This window comes from Simochromis diagramma, unplaced genomic scaffold (genome assembly GCF_900408965.1).
Source record: "Simochromis diagramma unplaced genomic scaffold, fSimDia1.1 OVJJ01000822.1, whole genome shotgun sequence".
Classification (NCBI taxonomy): Eukaryota; Metazoa; Chordata; class Actinopteri; order Cichliformes; family Cichlidae; genus Simochromis; species Simochromis diagramma.
In genome coordinates this window covers 7,987,000-8,011,174 of record NW_024387520.1, presented here as the reverse complement: position 1 = coordinate 8,011,174, position 24,175 = coordinate 7,987,000, and the positions used below count along the sequence as shown (strand labels likewise).

The window sequence follows — 24,175 nt, the reverse complement described above, 5'->3', positions numbered from 1 at the left end:
CTATGCGTTTATATACGAGTCTGGATTTAATATTTTCTTATTTTTAATGTCTGGCTCTGCTCCACAGCATCTTTTGTCCTGTCTTCCTCCCCTCACCCCCAACAGGTCACAACAGATGGCCAACCCCTCAGTGAGCCTGGTTTTGCTGGTGGTTTCATCCTGTTAAAAGGACTTTTTCAAGTGCCAAGTGTTTGCCCATAGGGAGGCATTTGATTATTGGGGTTTTCTCTGTATTATTGCAAGGCCTTTACTTTACAGTAAAGGCTGCTGTTGTGATTTGGTGCTATAAAAATGACACTAAATTAAATAAAATTGAATTGAATTGAATTGAATTGAATTGAATTGGAGTAAGAATACAGAATTCACCTGACTGCAAGTTCCAATTTAGTGACATCTAGTGGTGATATTTTACACACTGTACCTTTAAATGAAGTGTTGCCGTTATCGCCACCAGCTTTGAAGTTTTTAAATGTCATGCTACAACACCTAAAAGACAAAAGTTACAGTGATTTTGAACTGTAGTGACCACCACCGTTAATACCTCAGTGAATTACACTGTTTGCCTCAAAGTACATTGGCCCGAGCTAAGCAGTTCCTATTGTTGCTGTTGGGTTAGCTGCAAATGTGCCATTATATTTGACTGACAGCTGAGCAATCACGATAGCATAAATGAGACAAGGTGAACTCTTCTCATTCTTCTTAACACACAGTCATTTCTTATCAGCCAGAATGTGTCATGGTCTACTTTGGGTGCGCTTAACTTCCTCTGACCTTTAAAAGGGCTGATTATTTCCACCCACAATCTTCACTCAGCAATACGCTGCCAGCACAAAAGGATATTAGGCCCAGACCTGCTGGTCTGATAATTCCAGCTCTCACGGTAGCACTGAGGGAACCAAACCCACAATGCTTTGCCACTCTATTATCATTTCACTGCCTTCATCGTCACCTTCACCTCTGGTATTCTCTCACCTTTCAACTCAGAGCGTGCAACTTTTTCTGGAGGAATTCTGTGCGCGCTCGGTTTTATTACATCTTAAAAGTACTTTGCATCCATGCTAATTAACTTTTCCTTTATGTATCACCCTCTGGGGAAAAATTACAATGCCTGGCATAGCCCAGAATGCTGTAGCTGTGTAAATCTCCTCCGTGTTGGGAGACTCCCCTGCCTACAGCTCCCCTGACAGCACTATTTGATGAAAAGAGAGTGTACCTAAAGGGAACCAACAGGTCTAAATGTTTAATAGATTCTTATTCTACTCTCGGTAATCTCGTAATCACGGGTTCAAGGGGGGTCACATCTATCACCCGGGGAACAAATAAAAGTCTTATTGTGTCCCGCTTCCTTTCACCTCAAGAGGAAATGTGAACCAGATAAATGATGGCCTTGTTTCAAGAGAGGCTCAATCTGCTGCCAACGATTTGTGGCCAACAAAGTAATTTCGATACCGTTCTTTGTTTTGATAGATGAGGCCAAAATTTAATATAGAGCCAATTTACTCGTATAGGAATGGAACTGCAGTTATCTCCCCTCTTTTCTTCCTCCCGGTTTGCCTCACGCCCTCCAATCCAGCTCAAAATTAGACGTCAAGAAAAGGACAAACAGCAAAAAGGATGATATTTTTGACAAAGCTTTGCTCTTAACTACGACCATTACTCTTCAGTACCTGGAATCCCACCGAGGCGTTTCATCACACACGGGACCGTGGGCGCTTAAATGACTGTATCACTGTGAATGAGTGTTTTGCAAATTCATTTTTTCTCCTACGGCGTTCTTGTGAAAGTGGCTTAGAGCTGTTCTCCTAAAGCTATTTCAAGTGTCATGCGTTGATACCCGCGGGGACCTGACACGCCGTGCTTTGAGAACAACAGTGACATTGGTGATGCCGTAGTGAGGTTTGTAAACTTCCTCAAGAACATCCATTAATGCTGAGCCTGATACCTGGGAGGGGGGTCCTGCGTTTGAAAAACACTTTTTTTCACGGTCTAATGCGTGATGTGCGTTGTGCCACCTGCCTTTACTGTCGTCTAACAAGAAGCAGTATGCTCCCGTGACCACATGGTGAGAGTTGGAAAAATAGCTTGTCTGCTTCACCGGGGAGCTCTGACAGGTGTGCGCACAAAGACTTAAGAACTTGTCAGCGGCAGTTTTGTGAAAGGAAAGGTTAGGAAGTTTATTCATGAGCGCACGCCTTGAAAATCCAGAGTAAATTAAGTGTGGCTGGAAAACAGCAAAAGAGACTTCACCCTCATTAGAGAGATTATGAACAGGCTGCCATCCGTTCAGGGAACAACGCCTTATTGATCGGGTTACTTGGATGTGAAAACAGTAACTGTCTTGAAAGTGACAAAATTAGAATTAATCAAACTTTGATTAAACTATTGCATCCTGTTTCCGCTCCAGGGGACAAGCCCGCGGGATGCCAGAGAGAGTCTCCCTGTGATGCTTGTTTGAGATTCCGCTCAAGTCCACATCTACATGATAGGTTGTGTTTGCGTTCATGCACATTTAAAACCATTCACTCATGTGTGTGATGTATAGTAACAGCTCTAGGATGTAGTTTGTGTGCCGATGCTGCTCTACTGCCACCTAAAGGCAGAATTTGTATCAAAGGTTATTTAGACAGCAATCATGCTCAAAAAATGAAAGGAACGCTTTTTAATCAGAGTAAAGCATCAAGTCAGTTAAACTGCTGGGATGTTGATCTGGACAGTTAAGTAGCAGAGGGGGTTCTTAATCAGTTTCAGCCGTTTTAGTGTTAATGAAATTAATACCAGGTGCACTAGAGGGACAACAATGAACCATCCCCCCAAAAATTAGTAGTTTTACTGATGATGTCAGGGACATTTTTTCTCTTCTCATCTTTTCTGCCTGTTTTTTCACTAATTTTTCATTTGGTGAGGATCAGTGTCACTATTGATAACACAAGACGATACCTGGACCCTACAGAGGTCCAACTCCTCCAGGGTGGCACATCAATTCATGCCACTGCCAGAATGTTTGCTGTGTCTCCCAGCACAGTATAGAGAGCGTGGTGAATATTCCAGGAGACAGGCTATTACTCTGGGAGCGCTGGACAGGGTCATAGAAGGTCCTTAACCCATCAGCGGGAGCGGTATGTGCTTCTTTGTGCAGGGAGGAGCAGGAAGAGCACTGCCAGAGCTACAAAATGACCTCCAAAAGTCCAGTGTTATGAATGTCTCTTACCAGACAATCAGAAACAGATTTTATGTAGGTTGGCCTGAGATCTTGACATCCTCTGGTGGGCCCTGTGCTCACTTTTTGGAACTCTGGAGCCCAACTGGCAGGTCCACCAGTGTCATCCTAAGCACATGTGACAGATGTGTAAGGGTCTGGAAAAGCTGTGGAAAACATTATGCTGCCTGTGACATTGTTCAGCATGACTGGGCTCATTGTCAGACCCTGCATTGGTGCAGTGCGCCTTGGGTTCCTCCTGGTGCATGACAATGCCCAGACTGATGTGACAAGAGTATGCAGGCATTTTCTGGAGGATGAAGGAACTGATACCACTGACTGGCCCTAACATCTCTCATACAACACCTCTCGTACTCTCATCCATCTGACACTGCCAGGTTGAACCTCAGACTGTTCAGGAGCTCAGTGATGATCTGGTTCAGATCTGGGAGGAGATCCCCCAGGACACAATTAACCATCTCATTAGGAGCATGCTCATATGTTGCCAAGCATGCAAGCATGTGAGGGCCATAAAAACTACTGAGTGCCATTTTGAGTTGCTGCAATGAAATTCAGCAAAATTAAAATTTTGCTTTGGGTTTGTGGGTTGTGTTTGAGTTCAGCCCTCTGTAAGTTGAACATTTTCATTTCCATCAAACGATGCAGCACCCTTTCGTTCCTAACAGATTACCCAGTCAATGTCAGTATAGCTATCCAGCATGATTTGTTTCCCACTGAGATCTAATGTGATTTCAAACTGGTCATTTAATTTTTTTTTAGCTGTGTATTTGTTCACTAATTTTAACATATTAATAAAAAAAATTTACTCCCTGTTTTTTTTTGTTTGCTTTTTTTTTATTTAAAACTAAAAAAAAGAATATGCTTGTCTAGCTAATTTGTCTTCCTCTGATTTTTTTGCTCATTTTTAAATTTGAGACAGTGTGTCAGCAACAAAAACTGGATTAACATGCGTGCAGTCGTTGGGACGGGTGATGTTTAAAGTCAGTCACACAAACACATGCGCTAAAGATGACATCCTGTGAGAGAGAAGGCCTTCCTCTGTGGTTCTCAAAGTGAGCCATCTGTCAACAAACTCCGACTCAGCAGGGGGTTGTTTGCTAAACAGGACAAAAGCAACTGTTAACAACCAGATGCTGTCGGCATAATGGAGAAATTGTCACAAATGCGAAAGCTGCCGTCCCAGAATAATGTGCCATATGGACAAAAGAAAGTGTTTTAGAACTGCTCGTGTTGGTGGGAGAAATATTTTGTTGGTCAGTAAGAATATCAAAGGAAACATGCCAAATGCTAATCAGGCACTTGATCGTTGGATGGAAGTTGGCATGGTTTGATAAATACATGACAGTTACCATCAGGAACAAAGATTGATTTGTGACATAAAATAATAAACAAATAGACTGAACTGGACACACGTGTTTGAGGAAAATCCTGGAATCTTTCCTGATAGTATTGTCTGTTTGGAAAGGAGTTTAAAAAAGGAAATTGTGCAGCTTTCTAAGTAAACCTTTGTTAAAGTTAAAGTTTATTATCAGACTCTTAAGGGTGTGTATAAAAAAAATGTACACAGTCACCATGCACCATCACTCATTAATTAATGAACTGAGCATTTTGGGCACTGCCAGTGTTGTGTTTTAAAAAGCAGGGGTTTAACTGACTGAGAAATTGCAGGAAAAGTGCATGTCCGTATGATACAGGCTTGTCAATCACAAGGTAGGTCTGCACCAAAACACAGCATGCTTTATCCTCATTTTGATTCTACTTGGAGCCATAATTGAAAATAACAGTAATAATAATGACAATAGAAATCAACACCATGCTGCAATCAATTAAATCTACAATCAGAAACTGAGCCTGTGGCTTATCAGAGCTCATAGACGAGGTAGTTTTAAAGTCTCATTACTTGGCAGTGACCCTAAAGTTTTGAAGACTTATTCAAAATAATTACAATAGTCACTGGGATACAAAAACATTTTTGGATCCGTTACAGTTAATTAAAAAATGTTGCTAATATTGACCCAGAGTAAGAAGGTCCCCCTTGGAAGTTCTGCTTCAGTCACAATGGCTGCTGTTGCAAGAGTTTTCTCTTTAGGACTGAGCGGCATGTCTTTCCCTTCCAATATCTCTGTTAGTTTTCCAGCAGACTTCCTTACAGTCATACTTGTATGTTTTTATTTTTTGCACTAAACAAGCCAGCACTTGCTGATTGTTTTATACTACTGGTGGTAACTGGTTGTATTTGTTGCAATTTTGTTACCCTCTTTATGAGATATCTTTTAAAAAGGATATTTTTAATATCAACAGATAAATTAGCATAAAAAAAAGTCTACAGTTTCTACCTTGTGACAGGAATGTAATTTCTACCACAAAATAACTAAATATCATTCTTGAAAAATATATTTGACAGATCATAAGTCAACTACAAAAGCATTTTACTTAAAGCTACAGTGTGTAAATTATCACCAATAGATGTCAGTATGTTGGAGACTGCAGTCAACTGAATTATGTTTTCTTACCCCTCAAAGTTCAAGTGCTTAATACTTGCTACAGTTACATCTATAGTGAGTATATACTGTCAGTATTTAATCAAGCTGTTAATCAGAGGGAAAGTTGTGATTTTTAGTACACTCAAGCCTAACCATAGCTCGAACAATGCTAACCAGCTGTTCTTACTGTTTAGTCAGCTTGTCCTGAGACAGGGCATACAATTATGTATTGTCAGCAGACAATACATAATTGCAACCATATCAGGAGATGAGGCTTGAGGTGAGGAGGAAAAGTATGAATTAAAAATTAGGGTGCATGGTCGAAGAAACAATGACAATAACAAGGAGGTGAGGAAAATATGCACAAATGTTGAATGATCATACACAGTTGGAAAGAGCTGACTTATAAGACGTACTATGTATGTGGTTGATCTTTATCCACTTACATAAAAAGCTATTAGGTGAAAAAGCCATGTCCGTCTCTGCAGCTGTATTAAAGATGGATGGTTTCCAGAAACCAGCGCCTGCTCCTATGTAGTTATAATGGACTATAATGAAAACGCCTCAGATTGCTGGAAGGCCTGATTATACGCTAATTAATGCAGTATTTATATTTATTCTATTATCCTTTAATTTATATCCTTTAAATACCCGAAATCACTATTTGGCATTTAAATTTTCAGTAAATGTCTATGTTTCAACAACTGAAGTGGTGCAGTGTGTTTGCTTACTTACTCATTTTTGATTGAAGGACACGGACTCGAAAGAGGAACCTTGTTTAGGCTTGTATTTTAAATGGGAATGAAAACAGCGTCGGACCGATGCTGGCGTGAGGAAAGCTTCCTGTTTTAAAGGGAGTCTGCTCTGAGTGACTTTCCTCTCTTTTAAAAGTAATTTCGCTAAGACATTTATTTATAATTTAGCAGGTCAAGAAGTGATACATTTGGTAAGTCATGCTGCCACTGATTGCGACACTTGTCGCCATTTTTATAACATAAATATCGTTGCGGTTAGCGTAAGTTAGACAAACGGTCAGCTAACGTTAACTGAATGGGTCCAGCTAACTAATCAGTATTAGGAGTACATATTATTTTATATGAAGGATTTTAAAACCACTGCGTTAGCCTGTTACTGTGACGTGTCACCTACGATATGAATACTTTTGTCAGCTGTACTCAAGAGATAAGCTTTGATGTCTGCGTTGCGTTCTCTGTTAGAGTGACACACCCTCAGCACACAGCATTTCTTTTATGCTTTTTTAGGAGCTAACCTAGGATCGCCGAGGCAGAGCCATGCCTTTCCTCCATGGATTTCGCAGGATAATTTATGAGTATCAGCCGCTGGTAGATGCTGTCATGTGTGTTATTGGACTGGAAGAACGACATGACATTGGCGAGGAAAGGTAAAGCTGGCTATTCAGTTACAGTCCTCTTTTGGCAGTGCCACACTGCCGTAATTATTTGAACATGTATCAGATAACAGACAAACATTACATACAAGGTGCTTCTTTCTTCTCCTGTCAGGAGTTCTGAGGAAGAATCCGCAATTTCTAGGTCTCTGGTGGAGCTCCTGGAGCAAGAATCCCAGTCAGAGGTGTTTGTGGAGGGGATCAGCTATGCCCTGTTCAAAATGGCAGAGCGGGGTCTGGTGCAGCCAGCAAAAATCCTCCTACGCTACGGAGCTGATCTCAACTTTGAAGGTTAGTAACAGTTTGGAGTGTGTTTTAGATGATGTGAATGTTTTTAACTTGACACTGTATACACATTTGTTTATGAAACCTTGCTAAAGAGAGAGAGAGATCATTTTGTGACTGTGCTTAATGTCATTTTTGAAATTTAAAAAAGCAGAGACGAAAGAAACACTCTTCAGCTAAGGTGTGATTGTTGATTTTGAATCATTTGTCCACCAGAGGGCACAACAATGAGTGCATTGTCTTATCTTAAAAAGGACGTAGAAGGTATATCTGATTTTTAAATCATCATATATCAATATCGGTCTTAAAAATCCTATGTTGGTCCGATTCAAATCAAGCGTATGTACCAACAAGAGCAAGCAAGCTGCTACAATACAAAATCTGTAGGATGAGAAAACAAATTAGAATAGTTTTCCTGGCAGTTTGGAGTTCATTCAGTGTCTTGCCATACTAGCAAAATTTTCAGCAGCAGTTCCAATATCAGAATCACAATCAGCATACTTTATTAATCCCTAAGGAAATTATGTGGGTTACAGTTGCTCTAGTATAAATAACAGAAACGGACTAGACTATTTAACAATACAGTATGTTACAGATTTAAGAAATAGCACAATATATACAAATCACTAAATAATACAAATCAAGGATTGACAGAGGTGATTATAAATAAATATCACCAGTGCTGACAGGAATGTTACAGAGTAGAAAGAGCGTGTGCAAAAAGGATGCAACTATTGCAGTGTTTAGTGTATTAGATGGAAGAGTTGTACAGGGAGATGGCCGAGGGCAGGATTGATTTTCTGTGTCATTCAGTGATCACGATATGTCATATCATGATACGTGTACTTCAGAACATCAGATTCAGGTCCACTCAGTCTTTTGTCAGTGAGCGTATTACTTAGGCTACGTTCACATTGCAGGCGAAAGCGTATCAAATCCGACTTTTTTGACCCTATGCGACCCATATCCGATCATGGTATGACAGTGTGAACGGCACAAATCCGATATTTTCCAATCCGATCTGGGTCACTTTCGTAAGTGGTACTGAATCCGATACATATCTGATGTTTTAGAAAGCAGCTGCTGTTTGAATGGTCATGTCGCATTAAATCCATCTTTTACGTAACTGACACAAGACAGACGCCAATTATCCGTGCCGGAGAAGCGCCCGATAAGACATCATGAATGCTTCCTGGCCATCCCATATAGATGTTAGTGAAACTGTTGGGAAGACAGTGTTGGAGAAACATGAACATTTTCTTTGTACTGTATAATCTGCAGATTCTGACAGACATTTCCAACTATCCTTTGAAGCACCGCTCCTCTCTAAAACAGCAATAAGGATATTTATTAGGCCATATGTAAATAACAAAATAACTTTATAACTTAAAGCAAAATTGGGAAACGTAAAGTCCAAAACAAGTCTTTATATTAAGGGCCATCAGTCAAACAATACTGTTTGGTCTGGATCTAAACAGAGCGCGTTGTGTGTGACGTCTTCTTTTGCGCATGCGGGCCGCTTTGAGGGTTCACACTAGAGCGCGTTTGCTGTCACGTTTTATTTGTAGTGTGAACAAGCAGACAAAAAAATCGGATTTGATCAAAAAAATCTTAATTGAGCATTAAGACCTGCAGTGTGAACGTAGCCTAAAATGTGTGTTCAAGCATCATAAGTGAACTGATGTAGGCCCAGACTGCAGGAAGGGACATCACTAGGAGATGGCAGATGTCATTAGCAGCAGCTTCTGTGGTTCAAGCTCCAGGTCACGATGCTGGCAGCACCACATTTTTACAGGAGTCTCCACTGCTCTGGATAGTTTACCTTCTGTTTTCAAAAGCTGAAAAAACAATGTGTGTGTGTCATTTCTGTGCTACTGATTTGGTTGCTGACACAAAACCAAATCCAACACTCCCAGTATGCCGGTAAGCAACAGAAATGTTGGTTAGACAATGAACTATAGCCAGTTATTTGCCTTCAAACATATTTGCATCACGTTATTAATGACAGGGCTGCTTTAAGAATTCTTTCATAGGAGTGGCCATATCGGTGGCACACTAAACACAAAATTTCTAGTTTTTATTATGCTGTTGTTAAATATTGGATACTTGAAAAATATGGCAAAAAATAGATAAAGAAAAGAATTATATGCCTAGTTAATTTCATGCTATTAAAGTTGATATCACTGAAAATGGGTGCATGTGAAAACCAAATAAGCAAATTTTGGGGGGTGGCCATATTGGCCCCCCCTGGCCCAATAGCACATTCGTTTCTTGTAACTGAAATTTTGCAAGCTGTTGCAAATGATCTTCAAAGTGCTGAAGAGTGTTTTTGGCTTTCTAGCATTCATCTCATTCCCTCCTGCAATAGTCCATTTTCTCTTAATACACAGATTGTGTTTAATGACTGATACAAACAGGAGACCACTGCCATTTTTCTACATGTAACAAGTACTTGCACATGCATAACGAGCCAGTTATCATCTGTATATACTAGTGGGAAGTGCAGCATGTTTTTCTACTGTGATTAAACCTCCCAGACTAAGCCTAACTATGCTGTGGTGACCTCTGCTGGTTTCAGGCATGTGTTTTTCCCAGGGTATGATTAGGGATTTCTTGTAGAGGCTGCTTCATTCACCTCTCACATTTCATAAAGTCCTCTGGCGAGAAACAAATGCTCCCACATACCGTGCAGTACGCCTCACATTTAGCTGTTTTTCAAGTGTTTACTTCCTGTCTCTTCATGTCTTTTCATGATCTCTCCTTTTGCTTGTCTTTTACAGTTTTTCTTTTATTGCTCATGTTCTCTGTGTTTGGTTTTATACTCTGCATGTAAGTGTACAGTAACTTTTATAGCTTTGCCCACACTCATTTAGGAACAGTGCTATATTGTCAAATCCTCACCTGTCTGTTACTTTTCATCTCTTTAATGAAGACTTTGTTTTATACACAAAATAATTGTTTTCATTTCTCAAGACCCAGTTTCATACTACAACCCACTACACATAGCAGTTTTGAGGAACAGGCCAAACATGGTGAAGCTGCTGGCCGGGCATGGAGCAGACATTGAAAAGAGGGACAGAGTGAGTAAAGAGGAATCCATGACTTCTCTTTTGATTGATTCTGTCTTTTTTTTTTTTTTTTTTTTAAAATCAGTAGAGGGATTCTATGTAAATCTGTTATTTCTGTAGATTCATGAGAGCAGTCCCTTGGACCTTGCCAGTGAGGAGTCAGAGAGACTGCCCTGCCTGCTCGCCTTGCTGGACCTGGGTGCTGATGTGAATGCAAGGGATAAACACGGTGAGTTTACGATGGCCAAGCTTAATTGTAAAATTTCCATTCATACCCTTATTCAGTCATTCTGAAAGGCGATTGCTTTGATGTTGTCTTCAAAGGAAAAACACCTTTGCTCCATGCCTTGGCGAGCAGCGATGGAATCACCGTGCACAACACGGAGAACATCCAGCTGCTACTTGAGAGAGGTACTGACTCTAAAACGCACTCCAGGCACTTTTCCTTCTCATCTGCTTTTGGTCATTCAAATTCTTCCTCAAGCGGCATCACAGCTAAAATGCTGCACACAGGCTTTTTGCCACCTGCGCTCATTTTGAACCTGGAATAAACCATGGATCTGATTCTTAACAGAAAATTGAAAGTGGAGCAGAGCTAGTGCTGAGATCCCAGCATGAAGCGACTGACTAGTGACTTTTTTTTTTAACCATAAAAGGTTTCATCTTCTGTAGGCAGAAGCTTAAAATTATCATTAAACTTCTCACACTTACAAGTATTTTCATGTGCAGAGTGACTATAGGGTTGGGACTTTTTTCTTTTTTGATCTCGTCTGGTTCAGGTTTTTTTTTTTTTTTTTTTTTTAAACAAGTGTAATAAACACTTAAGTTTGTCCTTCAAAAGGCCAAATAAGGCTTGGACATTTTTGTGTAAACCAATGAATTTTACATTACATAAAAAACCCTGCACATGACAATGTTTTGTATTTTTTATTTGTGCTCAAAAGTGGCCCCCAGCTATTACTGACATTTTCACTGTGTTTAAATCGCAGCTGTGATAGGGGAAAGGGGCAGATCCGTGGGCAGGACTCCAGTCTGTCGCAGGGTTAAACGATATGGAAAAGTTAAAAATTAATTTCAGATACTCTCATATGGAAAAGAAATAGAAAAAACTTATAAAAGGCTTGCATAAGATGTGGCCTACTTCATATAGTGAATCATATAAGGCTTATATGATTTACTCATGAAAGTGGCCACTTTCATATATAGTTTTAGTAAGTATCCAAAACATACAAGTTTCATTTATATAATTTTTCAAGGGATCTTATATCTGTTTTCACTCTTGTTTGCTTTTCATACAAGTTTCACACAAGACAGATACCAACTTTATAAGATTTATATATATCTTTTCCATATGGGCTGTATTGGTATTATATGCTTAAAATAAAGAAGGTATAAAAGACAGACCGCTCACTGTGAAATGGATTGCCTACATTTTCAAATTAACCATACAGTTGTCCAGAACAAAATAAGAGTCATTTTTATTTTAATAATTGTAAAAGTAGTACAAAGTTTATCACACCGTCCACCTCATCCTCCTCTTCCATCCGTCCTGCGGTCTCTCTCTCATCCATCGTCCACACTGCTCCGTCTCAACTCTGCAGCCTTTCACCTCATCAGCTCTGCTCTCCGGGCCATGATACCCACACGTTTCAGCTGCTCTGCTCCAGATTTCACTTTTTATTTGATTAGTTCTCCACACTCTGGACTCTGTTCACTCAGCTACCATTCTCCGCTGCTCCACATCTCAGTATCCCACCCTGGCCTGTTCAGCCCTGCAGTCATTGTTCATCTTTTATCTAACCACAGTCCCCTATATAGCTCTGGGTCATTATAAAACAACCTTCATATCAAAATGTGTGTAAACAGTAAATGTTACTAGGAAACTCGACACGCATTGGTTTTTATTTTACATCAAAAGATGATGATGATAATAATATATTATTAGATTATTGTTATTATCAGAATCATGCTGAGTAGATTTATTTATTTGCATGTAGTTGAATTAAGAATGTATTCAGCCTTTATTAAAAATGTTGCTAATTTAAAAGATCAGCCGTTACTTTGGAAGAGTCACATGAGAAAGATCTAAATTAGGATGTCAGTTTTTTGGCTGCACAAGGTTAACATAAGCCCTGCTGTCACTTATTAAACACTGGAAGAGCAAAGTGTATTTGGAAATAATGGAGGGATAAAGATCAAAAGCCAAACGGTATTTGCACAGCAAGAGAAACTGTGCAAATACACACAGCAAAAGAGGCCAGCTCATGTTTTTAGTTTGACTCTCAAGTTATCTGAAACCGTTCTGAACACCAGGGAGGGCCTGTATCTGATGCTAGCAATTTGCATGATAATAGATGTGGGATTAGTTTTTGGAGCCTAAGCCTAAAAATGAGAATAGGTTATTTTTTTTTAAACACGCAAATAGATATAACAGGACGTACTCTACTAAGACTGTTCAAATAACCCCTAAATTAACCAGTAAATACTGAGTTGTCTCAGTTTCAAAAGTGTTACAAATTTAAGCCTGTGTTGTAATCTGGATAAGTGCTGAGAGATGCTTCCTTTTCCAAAGGTGCTGACGTTCATGCTGCGACTGTAGACGGTGAAACAGTCGAGTCGTCGTTGGTGTTTCTGGTGAAGGAGGCGCTGGGGGCTTCGGTGGACGATGCTGCTCAGATTGGTAACTTCTGCCTGAAAACCACACAGCTACTGCTGGCTCACGGCGTGGACCCCAGCTGCTGTCTGAATGAGGATGGCGAGCCTTCCCTAACGCAGACAAGCCTGGAGTACTTTGACCTGCTCTTCCCCTTGGCTGTGCTCTTAATTCAGAGCGGCGCGTCTTTGGTTTGCTCCAATCACAGTGACTCCTGTTGGTCAGGTTATAGCCTTCTTTTCCAGAGGCTCCAAACAGCCCTGCAGCAGTGCTCTGATCAAACTCACGCAGCCGAGCTCTTGGAGCAGGCAGAGATGTTGCTTGACCTGGTAAAGGTTCACAGCCCCAGGCTGCATCTCTCTTGCGGGCTGCAGCTCCCCATGCCTGGTCAGGAGTCTCACCCGTACGCTCAGGCTCTACTAAACCTGCACAAGCACGTAGCAGAGCATGAAGCAAGCCCCCCTGCTCTGCGATGCCTCTGTAGGGCGTTTATAAGGAACCGCCTGAAGCCCTGGCCACTGGAAGACAGAGTCAAAGCCTTACCACTACCAGACAGACTCAAATACTTTCTTCTTCCCGAGCACACGTACACTCCAAAGTCTGGCTGGGACTGCTTCAAGCCCCAGCAGAGCCAGCGCTGACGGTATAAACTGCTTACTACTATTTGTGTTGCTTAAAAGCTGAAGTGAAAGACTGAACAAACTTTGTAATAATTTGTGTAAAATATTTGGATGTGATAAGTGAAGCGAAGTCTAACATATCATTGAGGCCTTTGTTTAATTTCCAAATCTGTGTTGCCTGTGCCAAATTTACAGACAAAATTGTGTATATGTTTACTTTACAAATACAACAATGTAAGTACAGATAGTAGCGTCACTGCCACAGTGAAATGCTGTAGAGGTGAAACATATAGACACGTTTATTTAAAAAAAAAAATAAAAATAAAAAATGCAGCACAATATGAAAGCCACCAGATGGCAGTGTTGCTCCTGCATTTTCAAAGGTAGCTCAGACTTTGGAAGACTTAACTATTCACAGTGCAACCTATTGAAGTTGTTCCAGCACAGTAGGGTCCATCTATATTTTAGATCCTCAACGTGACGGTGATATACTGTAGAATTTGTGTAACTTCAAGCTTAATATGAAGATGTAATAACAACAATAATAACAATTAATAAAAACTTCCACCAGCTGTGACCTCATTGCTTTGTGTAGCAGTTTTTGTTTTGCGTTTGTTTACACATTAGTGCTTATAATTTCCCAGGTAGTGGCAGTGCAGTGCTGAATGTGACTGTGACAGTGTACCGGTAAATAACAGGATAATTGGTGGTACACGTTTTCCTCATGGATGCGCTCAAACCACAAGCATCATTCGAGTGGTTGCTAAAATAAGGCACAGCAGAAGGAGCGCGCCCCTAGATGTGTATGTGACATAATGTAGCTTTGGTGGCTGCTGAGGTGGAAAGTTTTACCTGGCTTTTTTTTTTTTAATGCTTATTGTTAAATTCTGATGCATTGAGGGCCCAGTATACCCCCCTTTACACTCTCGCACTTGTGCGCTAAACCCATTCTTTCCACCCATGGCTTTGGTAACAGGCAAACGGTCTGTAAAGAAGCAAGCGATGATGGTACAGGGAACCGTTGCTTACATATGTGTATGCATCCATGCGTGTGTGAGTAGCAAACTAAATAGGACATTGTGTTATACAACTAACCCCTTCCTGACATTGCTGAAGCTGGAGTGGCTCCAAGGCTTGCAGGCGCTCCAGCTCCTCTTGGTTATCTAGGTCACAGCCTCTGAGGAGAAGAGCCGCAGCAGCAGCAGCCCTGCATGACACACGCTTCACTCTCCTGTCTGTCTGAATCTCCCTGCACACTCTTGACAAAACCTCAACACTGGCCCTGGTCGAATGAGGGGAAGAGTGGGAGGGAGATGCAGGAGGCAGAACAGTGGAGGGGAAAAAAAAAAAGACATTAAAGATACAGAGACGCCATATGTGGAATGGTTGTGAGAGCGGCCGTCATGGAGGACACATGGAAATGGTAATATTGGGCTGAATTTATACTATACACTGGCAGCAGGAACATAATCCGCCCGACCAAAAATGACAACAGTGGTGGTGGGGGGAGTTTAAAAAAAAAAAAAAAAAAAAAAGGAACAGGCTTCTTCCATAAAGTCCAATCCTTTTGCTTGTAGAAGGTGATAGAATAGAGATAGTAGGAGGCGGGGAGGGAGAGGTCTAAGGCAGCATTCTCCATCCAGCATTTATTGGAAAACGGTGCAAGTGAAGCTCTGTACTGAAATTAGTTATTGATCTATTCTCTCCCTGAAGCCCATGGGTCTTTCCCCACCGCACCTGCTCATTCTCTCATAGCCTTCTTTCACCACAGCTCATTATATCCTTCAACCTCTGCTGCGAACTGCTGCGTGTTTTTGCTTGTTTTGTAGTTCCTTTATTCACTTCAGACCACTCTGTCTGAGAGACACGAGCTTCCAAAACAATTCTACAGAGTTCAATATCAGAATGGATTTATGAGGGGCAGGTGCCATTAGAGCTGCATGTTTTAGAAATGAAAAAAAGTGACTTATAGAATTTTGAAATAAAGAAAAATATGGAATCTCTTATTTCATGCTTGGGATGTTGACATATTTATTCAAAGATAATTATTTTTGCTAATTGCTTTTGCAATTCTGTATTTCTTTTAGCCTTAAACAGTCACTGACACCATCAGTTTCTTTTGAACTCTTTAGCAGAACACACTAAAGGACACAGGAATACCTGAAATATCTGATGCCAGGAAAGGAAATATCAGAAATCTTCAAGAAATTCATTTTATTGATATAAATCCACATTTTCCAAACAAATACTTTTTGCATGCAAGAACCACATAAAGGTACTGTGATCAAAATTACATATATGACTTCATATTTCCCTTCATGTCTGTGCTCCCTGGCTGAGTTCCCAGCTTGCCCTTAACCTTTTCATTAACCACTACTTCACCAGCTGAGAGACGTTCCGGTCTAGCCGGGGCCTTTTCCTCTGTGGAGAGCAGCCTGTGCAGGATCTCCTTGTCTTCCACTAGACAATGTCTAGACGCGGGATAATTGCAGACATCACTGAACACTCAGCTGCTGCCTGAAGCCTCATGGGAGTTGAGGTGGACTTTGGAGGGAAATGGCCAGCAGTCAGTGAAGGGGTTGGGAGCTGGAGGGGGTTCCACACCGTGCAGTCACACCCCTTTAGATTGTGTGTTTGTGTGTTTTGTTTTGGCTTCACTTATCTTTTTGCCCAGGTATCTTTATATTGTGTGTGTTTGATTGGTGAGAAGAAGAGTGTGGGAGAGGGAAAGAGCGTAGACATCGAAACACACAGTGCTCATACCCACAGATGTGGTGACTTCATCAGACAAACATGTACCCCTTCCTCTCGCTCTGCTGAAGTGCACCGAAATTAATGGCTGCTAACACCAAGCTGAATTTGGATACCAACGTATTTCTTGCAATCATGCTGCCTTCCAGACTGTATATACTTTATCTGTTGCCTCCACACAAGACTCTTGAGCGTGTAGCTTTGACTCGGTGCTGGGATATTGTGTGCGTGTGTTTGTGCACATACTCTTATGGAGGGGAGGGGGCTGCTGGTTGGTCAGAGCGAGAGAGAGAGAGAGATGGTTGCAGGCCATGGGGTTCATATCGAGCTGGTGGGACTTAATCTCAATGGGGCTTGATTGGATGTAGGACAGCTGAATCCTGTTGGGGCAAGCCACCTTCCTCATTGTGCTCCAGGTGCTGGTTCCTGCTTTAGAGCGGCACACTCTGACTTGTGTCCTTCCATCATGAACAAATATTTTATCTATTTTCAGCTTTTACCATGGACACCCCCCCCCCCCCTTTTTTTTTCATAGATACTGTTCCAAAATCTGTTTGTGCACCAGTAGGGTTTTTAAAGCCTCGACTTTGGAAACAGAGTAACTCAGACAAGTAACCAGAGCAGCACTGACACAAAACTTGTTTTCCTCTTTGAGGGAGAGCCGTTATTGAAAGTGTATAATGCGGACAACTTTTCAGCCTCACAATCCAGCTCCTATTTTAGAAGCTCTCCAGTCCACCACCCTCTGCATTTCTACAACAACTGACGCCATTTCACAGAAATTCCAGACTACTGGCGCCTGAGCTCAGCCTCCAAGAAGGACATGATGAATAGGACACACCCTTGGTATTCTAGTGAATGGTACGATATATGGCACACTGCGGTGTTACAGCCCAGATTCACTGCAGCCTTTAGCTCTTTTCAGTGCCGTTTTTCTCCCTCTGTGCGTTTCATTTTTATTTATTTATTTATTATAATTATTATTTTTAAAGGGGTTCGAATTTGAGTGAAATGCACTGAGGCACCAGTAAGGCGAGCTCCAGCTCTTTCCACCGCTTGGTTCCTGATCCACCTCTTTGTTGTGGTCTATGCATGCCTGCTCCAGTCACATGACTGCGTTTCTATGGCAACTCGGGTTTGAGTAATCATTTGCGTTACGACCTTTATTCCCTTGAGGAAAGGGGAGGGGGAGGTTAGACTGAGCCTGTAGAAAGAGGGAGCAAGAGGGAAAGAGAAAAGAAAGGCAGAAGGGGAGCGGCGGAGAGGCACAGGGAAAGGAAAATAGAGGGGAAAATGTTGCCCTTACTTGCCTGTATATATTTTATATCGTATCTTAACTGCTTAGCAGCTTTTTTCCTCGCACCGTTCAGCAGATGGGAATAAATAAAAAAAAGAAAAACCTGCCACTAAACACTGGGTTGTGTGCTTCAGTTTCGCCATAATGGCTTGTATTTTGTGACTCACTCTGTGACTAGGGCAGAAAAGTGAGTTTAGTTGCAGAGAGGCAGGCATGCATGTTTCATAAGGGCACGCGCACACACACACACACACACACACACACACACCTCCCCTTCACTTCTTCTCAGAGGAAAGGCAGCTCTGTGCCACATGTGCAAGTCTCAGCAGAAACAGATTATGTATGTTCCTGTTTCTTGCTCTCCCGGCTGCGTTGTCATGGTAACCGAGCTCGTTCGCCACTGTTCTCTCTCTCTCTCTTTCTCTCCACTGTTGGGTGATTCAACCCATCAGTTGGGTTGTGTCATCTCCTAGATGGAGTTTGTAGCTCTCACTTCTCCTAAATGGGAGTTGCTCGGTTTGTGCTCCTGTTCCAGTTTGATTTTACTTTAATATAAAAGCAAAAAAATGCATATATATAATAATAATAAATTGTGTGCCTATATATCTGTGAAGGGTGGAGCTGGATTTTGTGGGTGCCTTCTAACAGCAGTATGAGGGGGGGATCCAGTATTGACAGGAGCTGGGCTAGAGGGGGCTGGTGATAGACACTATGGGGGTTGGTTGTGCGGTGCTGATGGTGGTGGTGCTGGCAGCTTCCAGGTGCCTGAGACTGGGTCTGAATATGAATGAGGGGCCCCTGGTTCTCCAGAGATGGTGGCTGGGGAGAGAGCAGCTAAAACCAGAGACCAGCAGAGCCTGGCTGCTGGTTGAGAGGCCCCCACAAGCTGCTGACAGGAGCTGGAGCTAGCCATCACGTTAATTAGCGTTTTTTACTCTTGCAGCAGCGAATAGGGGGAGTGGGTTAGAGAGGGATGTGGGGGTGGTATATGACTCATAGACACAGTATGGTTTATTCATGATGGAGGAAGGGTGTGTGTGAGAGAGAGAGTGTGTGTGTGTGTGAGGGAGAGAGAGAGAGGGGAAACCGACATTTGATTTGCACACAGTCGTGTGTGTGTGTGTGTTGCCTTAGTAGATCACTGATTGGCACCAAGCCAAGATATTATTATGTCTTCAACACCGGGCATTCACTGTTATTTTCATTCAGGGTTTTTTCCTGCAATTTACAACTCTCGTCTGAAATGAGATTCTTTTTCTTTGAAACCAGATCTTTGTTCTAATTTCGCGGTGCACACGTGCAACAGGAAATTTTACACAGCACACACTTATTTCCGCGTCTGCTGAGACTTTATTGATCGTCTTCTGTTGAGGCCTGTCTGAGAAGCATGGGGCTGATGAAATGGTCAGAGGTGCCTCCCTCACAGGTGACCTGACCTTGTCTCCCTATGCCTCAGCCCCCAACAGTGAGGGATGCACATGATCAATAGATTGGTCTTTTACCCACACCAAATACCCAGATCTCTCCCCAATCCAGCTCCGGCAACGCTGAGGAGGAGAGCTGCTGCAATGTACCGAACATTCAAGAAGAGTCTGTGAGCTTGCCTCCTATCAGAGAAGGCAATGTCTAAGCCTAGGTGTTTGTTTGTTTGTGTGTGCATATAAGAGTGTGTAAGGGGAGGTTGCATTACAGCTATGCTATTGTCTAATTGTCTCTTCTTATCATTAGTGACAACCATGACCTCTGTTATTGGCATATCTGCATTCTGCCTGCACTGCAGAGCCTCCACCACGCTACTCGCAACGTTTTCTCTCCCAAGAGCGGCAGGGCCCATGCCTCATAAATACAAACACAATCTCTCCTACACCTCCTGACTGCAGGACAGGACTCCACACATATCTGCCCGTGGAGCGCAGCCCATTTGCATACATATTAAAGTGACGCCTCAGAAAAAAGGAAGAGAGAGAAAGAGGGGGGATGAGGGTAGGAGGAGAGGGGAGGGCGAGAGCGGGTATATGCAAACAAGGCTTTCATCTAATATGCAAGAACCGGCATTGCTCTGGCATAAATCTGCATCTGAGCTCAGGCAATGCGAGCAGACCCCATTTGACAGTAAATGGGCTAGGGATGGCTGTCAGATTCACAGGGGAGCTGTGTGCTACCGTACAAAGAACAGGGACCATTGATCAGTATGGCATATCGCATATAGCAAGAACTACAAGGTTACAATTTTGCACGCTAAGTTAAACTTATAAATGGGATTTGGGGGGGTTTAAAAATAGTTCAACATTCACTAAACTAAATAAAATGTATTAATTAGTGAAATTTAGACTTGCTTGTAATCACATTTACTTTTTGATATTTAATCAGAATATGGCTAGGATAATTTTTTTATGCTAAGCTAACCATGCCATTTTAGAGATTGTGCAGAGCTTCAGCAAAAACTTAGCAAGAAAACAACATCATTGTCACTGTGTGTCATTACCCTCAGCCCCTTTTGATTCTACAAAACATGGAACATTGCATTTTAGAACCGCTGAAGTGAACATCCATTTGTTGGTGCTAGACTGAATAAAACGGAGGGACACTGTGATTGGTTGACGCATTGTGCTCTGTTGTGGTTGATTATTAAGTTTTTAACTCTGACTGACTAAACAGCCAAACACATCTAAAGGCAGACAAAGGCAGACTTTGCAAGGGGGTACATTTTCACTGCTCAAGAAGCAGGTTTATCGAAGTCCAGCTCTCCTAAATGTCGAGGAGCTGGACAGGTTTTATGACTCTCATTGCCATACGAGCTGTTTTTTATATATATATATATATATATTATATATATATATATATATATATATATATATATATATATATATATATATATATATATATATATATATATATATATATACTTAAAAAGGGAAAAAAAAGATGTTACTACATTGAATTTGGATAGATTTAGACATGGAAAAATATGACAAGATTTTGAGAAAGTTTGCAATTGATTACTTTGTTGTTTGTGTATCATTCAACCTTTTTACTTTTTTCTTATTTCAGTTTTTTAAATGTCATAATTTTTTTAAATTTAGAGCTTTGGGTTGCAAATGCGGTGGAGGAAGCACACTTGGATTCATGGATTCTCTTCACACGCATGCAATTTATTTACAAAAAAAGAAATACTGATAGCCAGGCAGCACAGGTTGGTGGTACGACAAACCAAAAAGGAACTTGAACAAACAAACTTAAAACCGTTTAAAAAAAAGAAATCAACTAAACTCATAAAGCTTAAGCCTCTCCCCAAAACAAATCATGCAAGCATTAATCAATTAACTTATACTATACACTCTTACCCAAAACATGACAAAGATATTGCGTTTATCACTTCTGAGACTTCTATACAAAAATCACAAATACAGAACTTTACTGACAGTAATTAAAAGACTGTTTAAACAAAAGACTGTCAAACTCTCCTGTGTTTCTAACTACTTGGTAAGATCCTAATTCCCCCCTATAGTATAAAGAGACTATTTCCTGTACGGCAGTCTGGACCTCAAAGATGGTAGCAACATAAAACAGAGCAACCTTCAAGCATTCTGGTAATACTGATAAGCCAACTTTGCAATAAATGATTCTGAATACATGGGCCCATTGTGTAATTATTTTATGGTATGAAATTATAACTTGGGAAATGCTTAGGATTACCAGACATATGCATTTTATTTCACTCACTTAGGACTTCAAACAAACCTGAAGAAGGAATGGTCTACAGCCGCATTAGCATCACATTCACAACTAAAACAACAACTCTATTTTGCCAACAAGATGTAATAAAACAATGGAAATTGCCATTCTAGCATGTTGTGGGCTATATGTAGCCTTAGTCCTCTAGAGGCATACCGGGTTACCCTGTGACGGGGCTGTTGGTTGGACATTTTAAATGTATTGGTGGTTTCAGTTTGAGCTTTGTGGTTCCAAAAATCGTTTGTACTTTGAATCATCATACACCATATTAGTACCTCACAGAAGCGTGTCCCACTGACGTATTCATAACTTGGAATTTTTAAAAAAATTCCATTGGGGAATTTTTGAGAGCACAATATGCAGGTTCAAAGTCAGAATTCAAACAGGTGACAGTAATCGTAATCATTCATAATATTAAAATTACTTTACAATGTTCTGCTGGGAAACTTTGGTTCCTGGTATTGACTTTAACATTGTTACAGAACAAGCACACTCTGACAGCATTAGTTTCTGGTAGCATTGGGCAACATGCCCTGCAATACTGTAAAACCTGCTCAGGAATGGCTCAAGGATCATGAAAAAGACCTGAAGACATTGTCTCGGTTTCCAAACCCAACAGATCCCATGAGCCATTCACAGAAAGACAGAGTGTAGTTCCCCCATATTAGCTTCTCTTCATTGGCTCCCTGTTAAATCCAGAATCAAATTTAAAGTCCTCCTCCTCATCTAGACAGTCTTTATTAATAAACCAAAAGCCCACTTCACTCTCAGACTACAGGCTTACTTGTGGTTCCTAGTGTATTTAAAAGCAGAATGGGACACAGAGCCTTCAGTTTTCAGGCCCCTCTTCTGTGGAACCAGCTCCCAGTTTGGATTCAGGAGACAGACTGTGCTTTTAGGATTAGACTTAAAGCTTTCCTTTTTGATAACGGATATAGTTAGGCTGTACCAGATGACCCTGAACCTTCCTTGAGTTATTCTGCAATCGCTCTGCTGCTGGAGGGTTCCCATGATCCACTGAGCATTTCTTCTTCACTCCCCTGTTTTCACTCGCTGTGTTTATGACCCACTTTGAATTTAATCAATAGTTATTATTAATCCTTGTCTCTCTTCCACTGTAATTTTTCTCCAATATTTCTACTCTGTCACCCCAAAACAGCAGATGACTGCCCCGTCCTGAGCCTGGTTTTGTTGGAGGTTTCTTCATCTTAAAAGGGAGTTTTTCCTTCCCACTGTCACCAAGTGCTTGCTCAAAAGGGGTTGTCTGATAGTTGCTGAGTTGTCTGAGTTTACTCTTTGTTATTGTAGGGTTTTTACCTTACAATTTAAAGTGCCATGAGGTGACTGTTGTAGAAATTTGGCACTATATAAATAATACTGAATTATAGATAAAATTAAATTCACAGCCCACAGTATCCAAAATGATCCACTGTGGATTTATGCTCAAACATAACACAGTCGTTTATGTGTCACGGGAACCTTACGCAATAATATGCAGGTGGTATTAATCAGTCAATTAATTAAAAATCAGGTGGAGAAAGAGCTATCACACTTCCTAGACAAAAATGTAGCATCATCTTTGTTAGCATTAGAGCAGGATTACAGCTGTGATCCCATTAACTTACACTGAAATATACAGTATGTATTGTTTTGGAGCAGGCAGATCATGCTTCTACAGCACTCTTGCACAAGCAGAAGTAGAGCACATGATGGCAGTGCTAAAGCAAAAGAAAAAAAAAAAACTGATGAAACTTTACTTACTGTCTCCAGAAACTGGAGTGCTGCCATGAGCGCTGGGTTTCCCCTAACTCTGCGAGTATTTCATGTTGGACACCCTTGAACTCCCTTTCCTGTTTTCCTGCCTGAGCATGTCGCATTGAAGCACGCCATTCTGTCTGTACAGGTGATCTTACGCACAGGAAATGGAAACTCTGATTGTGTATGTGTGTGTGCTGCTTGAGGTGGGTGGGTGCGTGGGGGTGGGGGGTGAAACAGGATATGTTGGGAATAACACAAAGCACAAAAAGTGTCACATGATCTGAAGCGAAGGGTTGATTTATTTGGCTTCAGAAAGAATCTGTTGCATGTGGTTTGGAGGAGAGAATGTTTTCCTTCTTTGCTCTCAGTGTGCTCAGACACAACACATGGAAACATTTTCTGAGAGGCCATGGGTCTGTGAAAAAAAAAGAGCTCCAGACATTTTATTTCTTCTCCCTCTTTTCATAGCTTTTTTAGAACTTTTTTTTCTCCCTCAAACTGATTGAATTACATACATCTGTTTGCCACATGTAGAAAGAAACTCCCTAATGAATATTTGTATTGCATTTGATAATCACGATGTGCAATTAGTTATTGATTTTTTTATTTTTTTGCAATATTTGTCACTCTTACATGTTTTAATATTAGACAAAGATAACCCAAAGAAATACAAATGCAGTTGTTAAATGATCGATTAAGGATTAAGTTATCTAAAACCATCTGAGCCTAAGTGAAAAAGTAGCTACTCCCCTTAAATCATAAATTAACTGCAATTAACCACTTTTTCTTTAAAGCTAGCCACACCGACGCCTGATTACTGCCAGACCTGCTGAATCAAGAAATCACTGAAATAAAATCAGTCTGACAAAGTGAAGCAGGCTAAAAGATCTCAAAAAGCAA

At 41.0% G+C, this 24,175-nt stretch overlaps 1 protein-coding gene across 1 annotated transcript; it reads left to right on the top strand.

The window, feature by feature from the left end:
* The first annotated feature begins 6,499 nt into the window (after positions 1-6,499).
* On the top strand, positions 6,500-14,316 carry asb6 (ankyrin repeat and SOCS box containing 6). The gene is made up of 7 exons (XM_040019554.1): positions 6,500-6,646; positions 6,963-7,102; positions 7,224-7,399; positions 10,367-10,473; positions 10,582-10,690; positions 10,786-10,872; positions 13,034-14,316. The coding sequence occupies exons 2-7, from the start codon at positions 6,993-6,995 to the stop codon at positions 13,753-13,755; spliced, it is 1,311 nt and encodes a 436-aa protein (XP_039875488.1). The 5' UTR covers positions 6,500-6,646; positions 6,963-6,992; the 3' UTR covers positions 13,756-14,316.
* Positions 14,317-24,175: the final 9,859 nt, after the last annotated feature.

Excerpts from the sequence above, each read along its gene's own strand:
- asb6 (XM_040019554.1), top strand. The coding sequence starts at position 6,993 with ATGCCTTTCCTCCATGGATTTCGCAGGATAATTTATGAGTATCAGCCG. Across the intron at positions 7,103-7,223 it reads CATGACATTGGCGAGGAAAG|GAGTTCTGAGGAAGAATCCG; the intron begins GTAAAGCTGGCT and ends TTCTCCTGTCAG. Across the intron at positions 10,873-13,033 it reads CCAGCTGCTACTTGAGAGAG|GTGCTGACGTTCATGCTGCG; the intron begins GTACTGACTCTA and ends CCTTTTCCAAAG.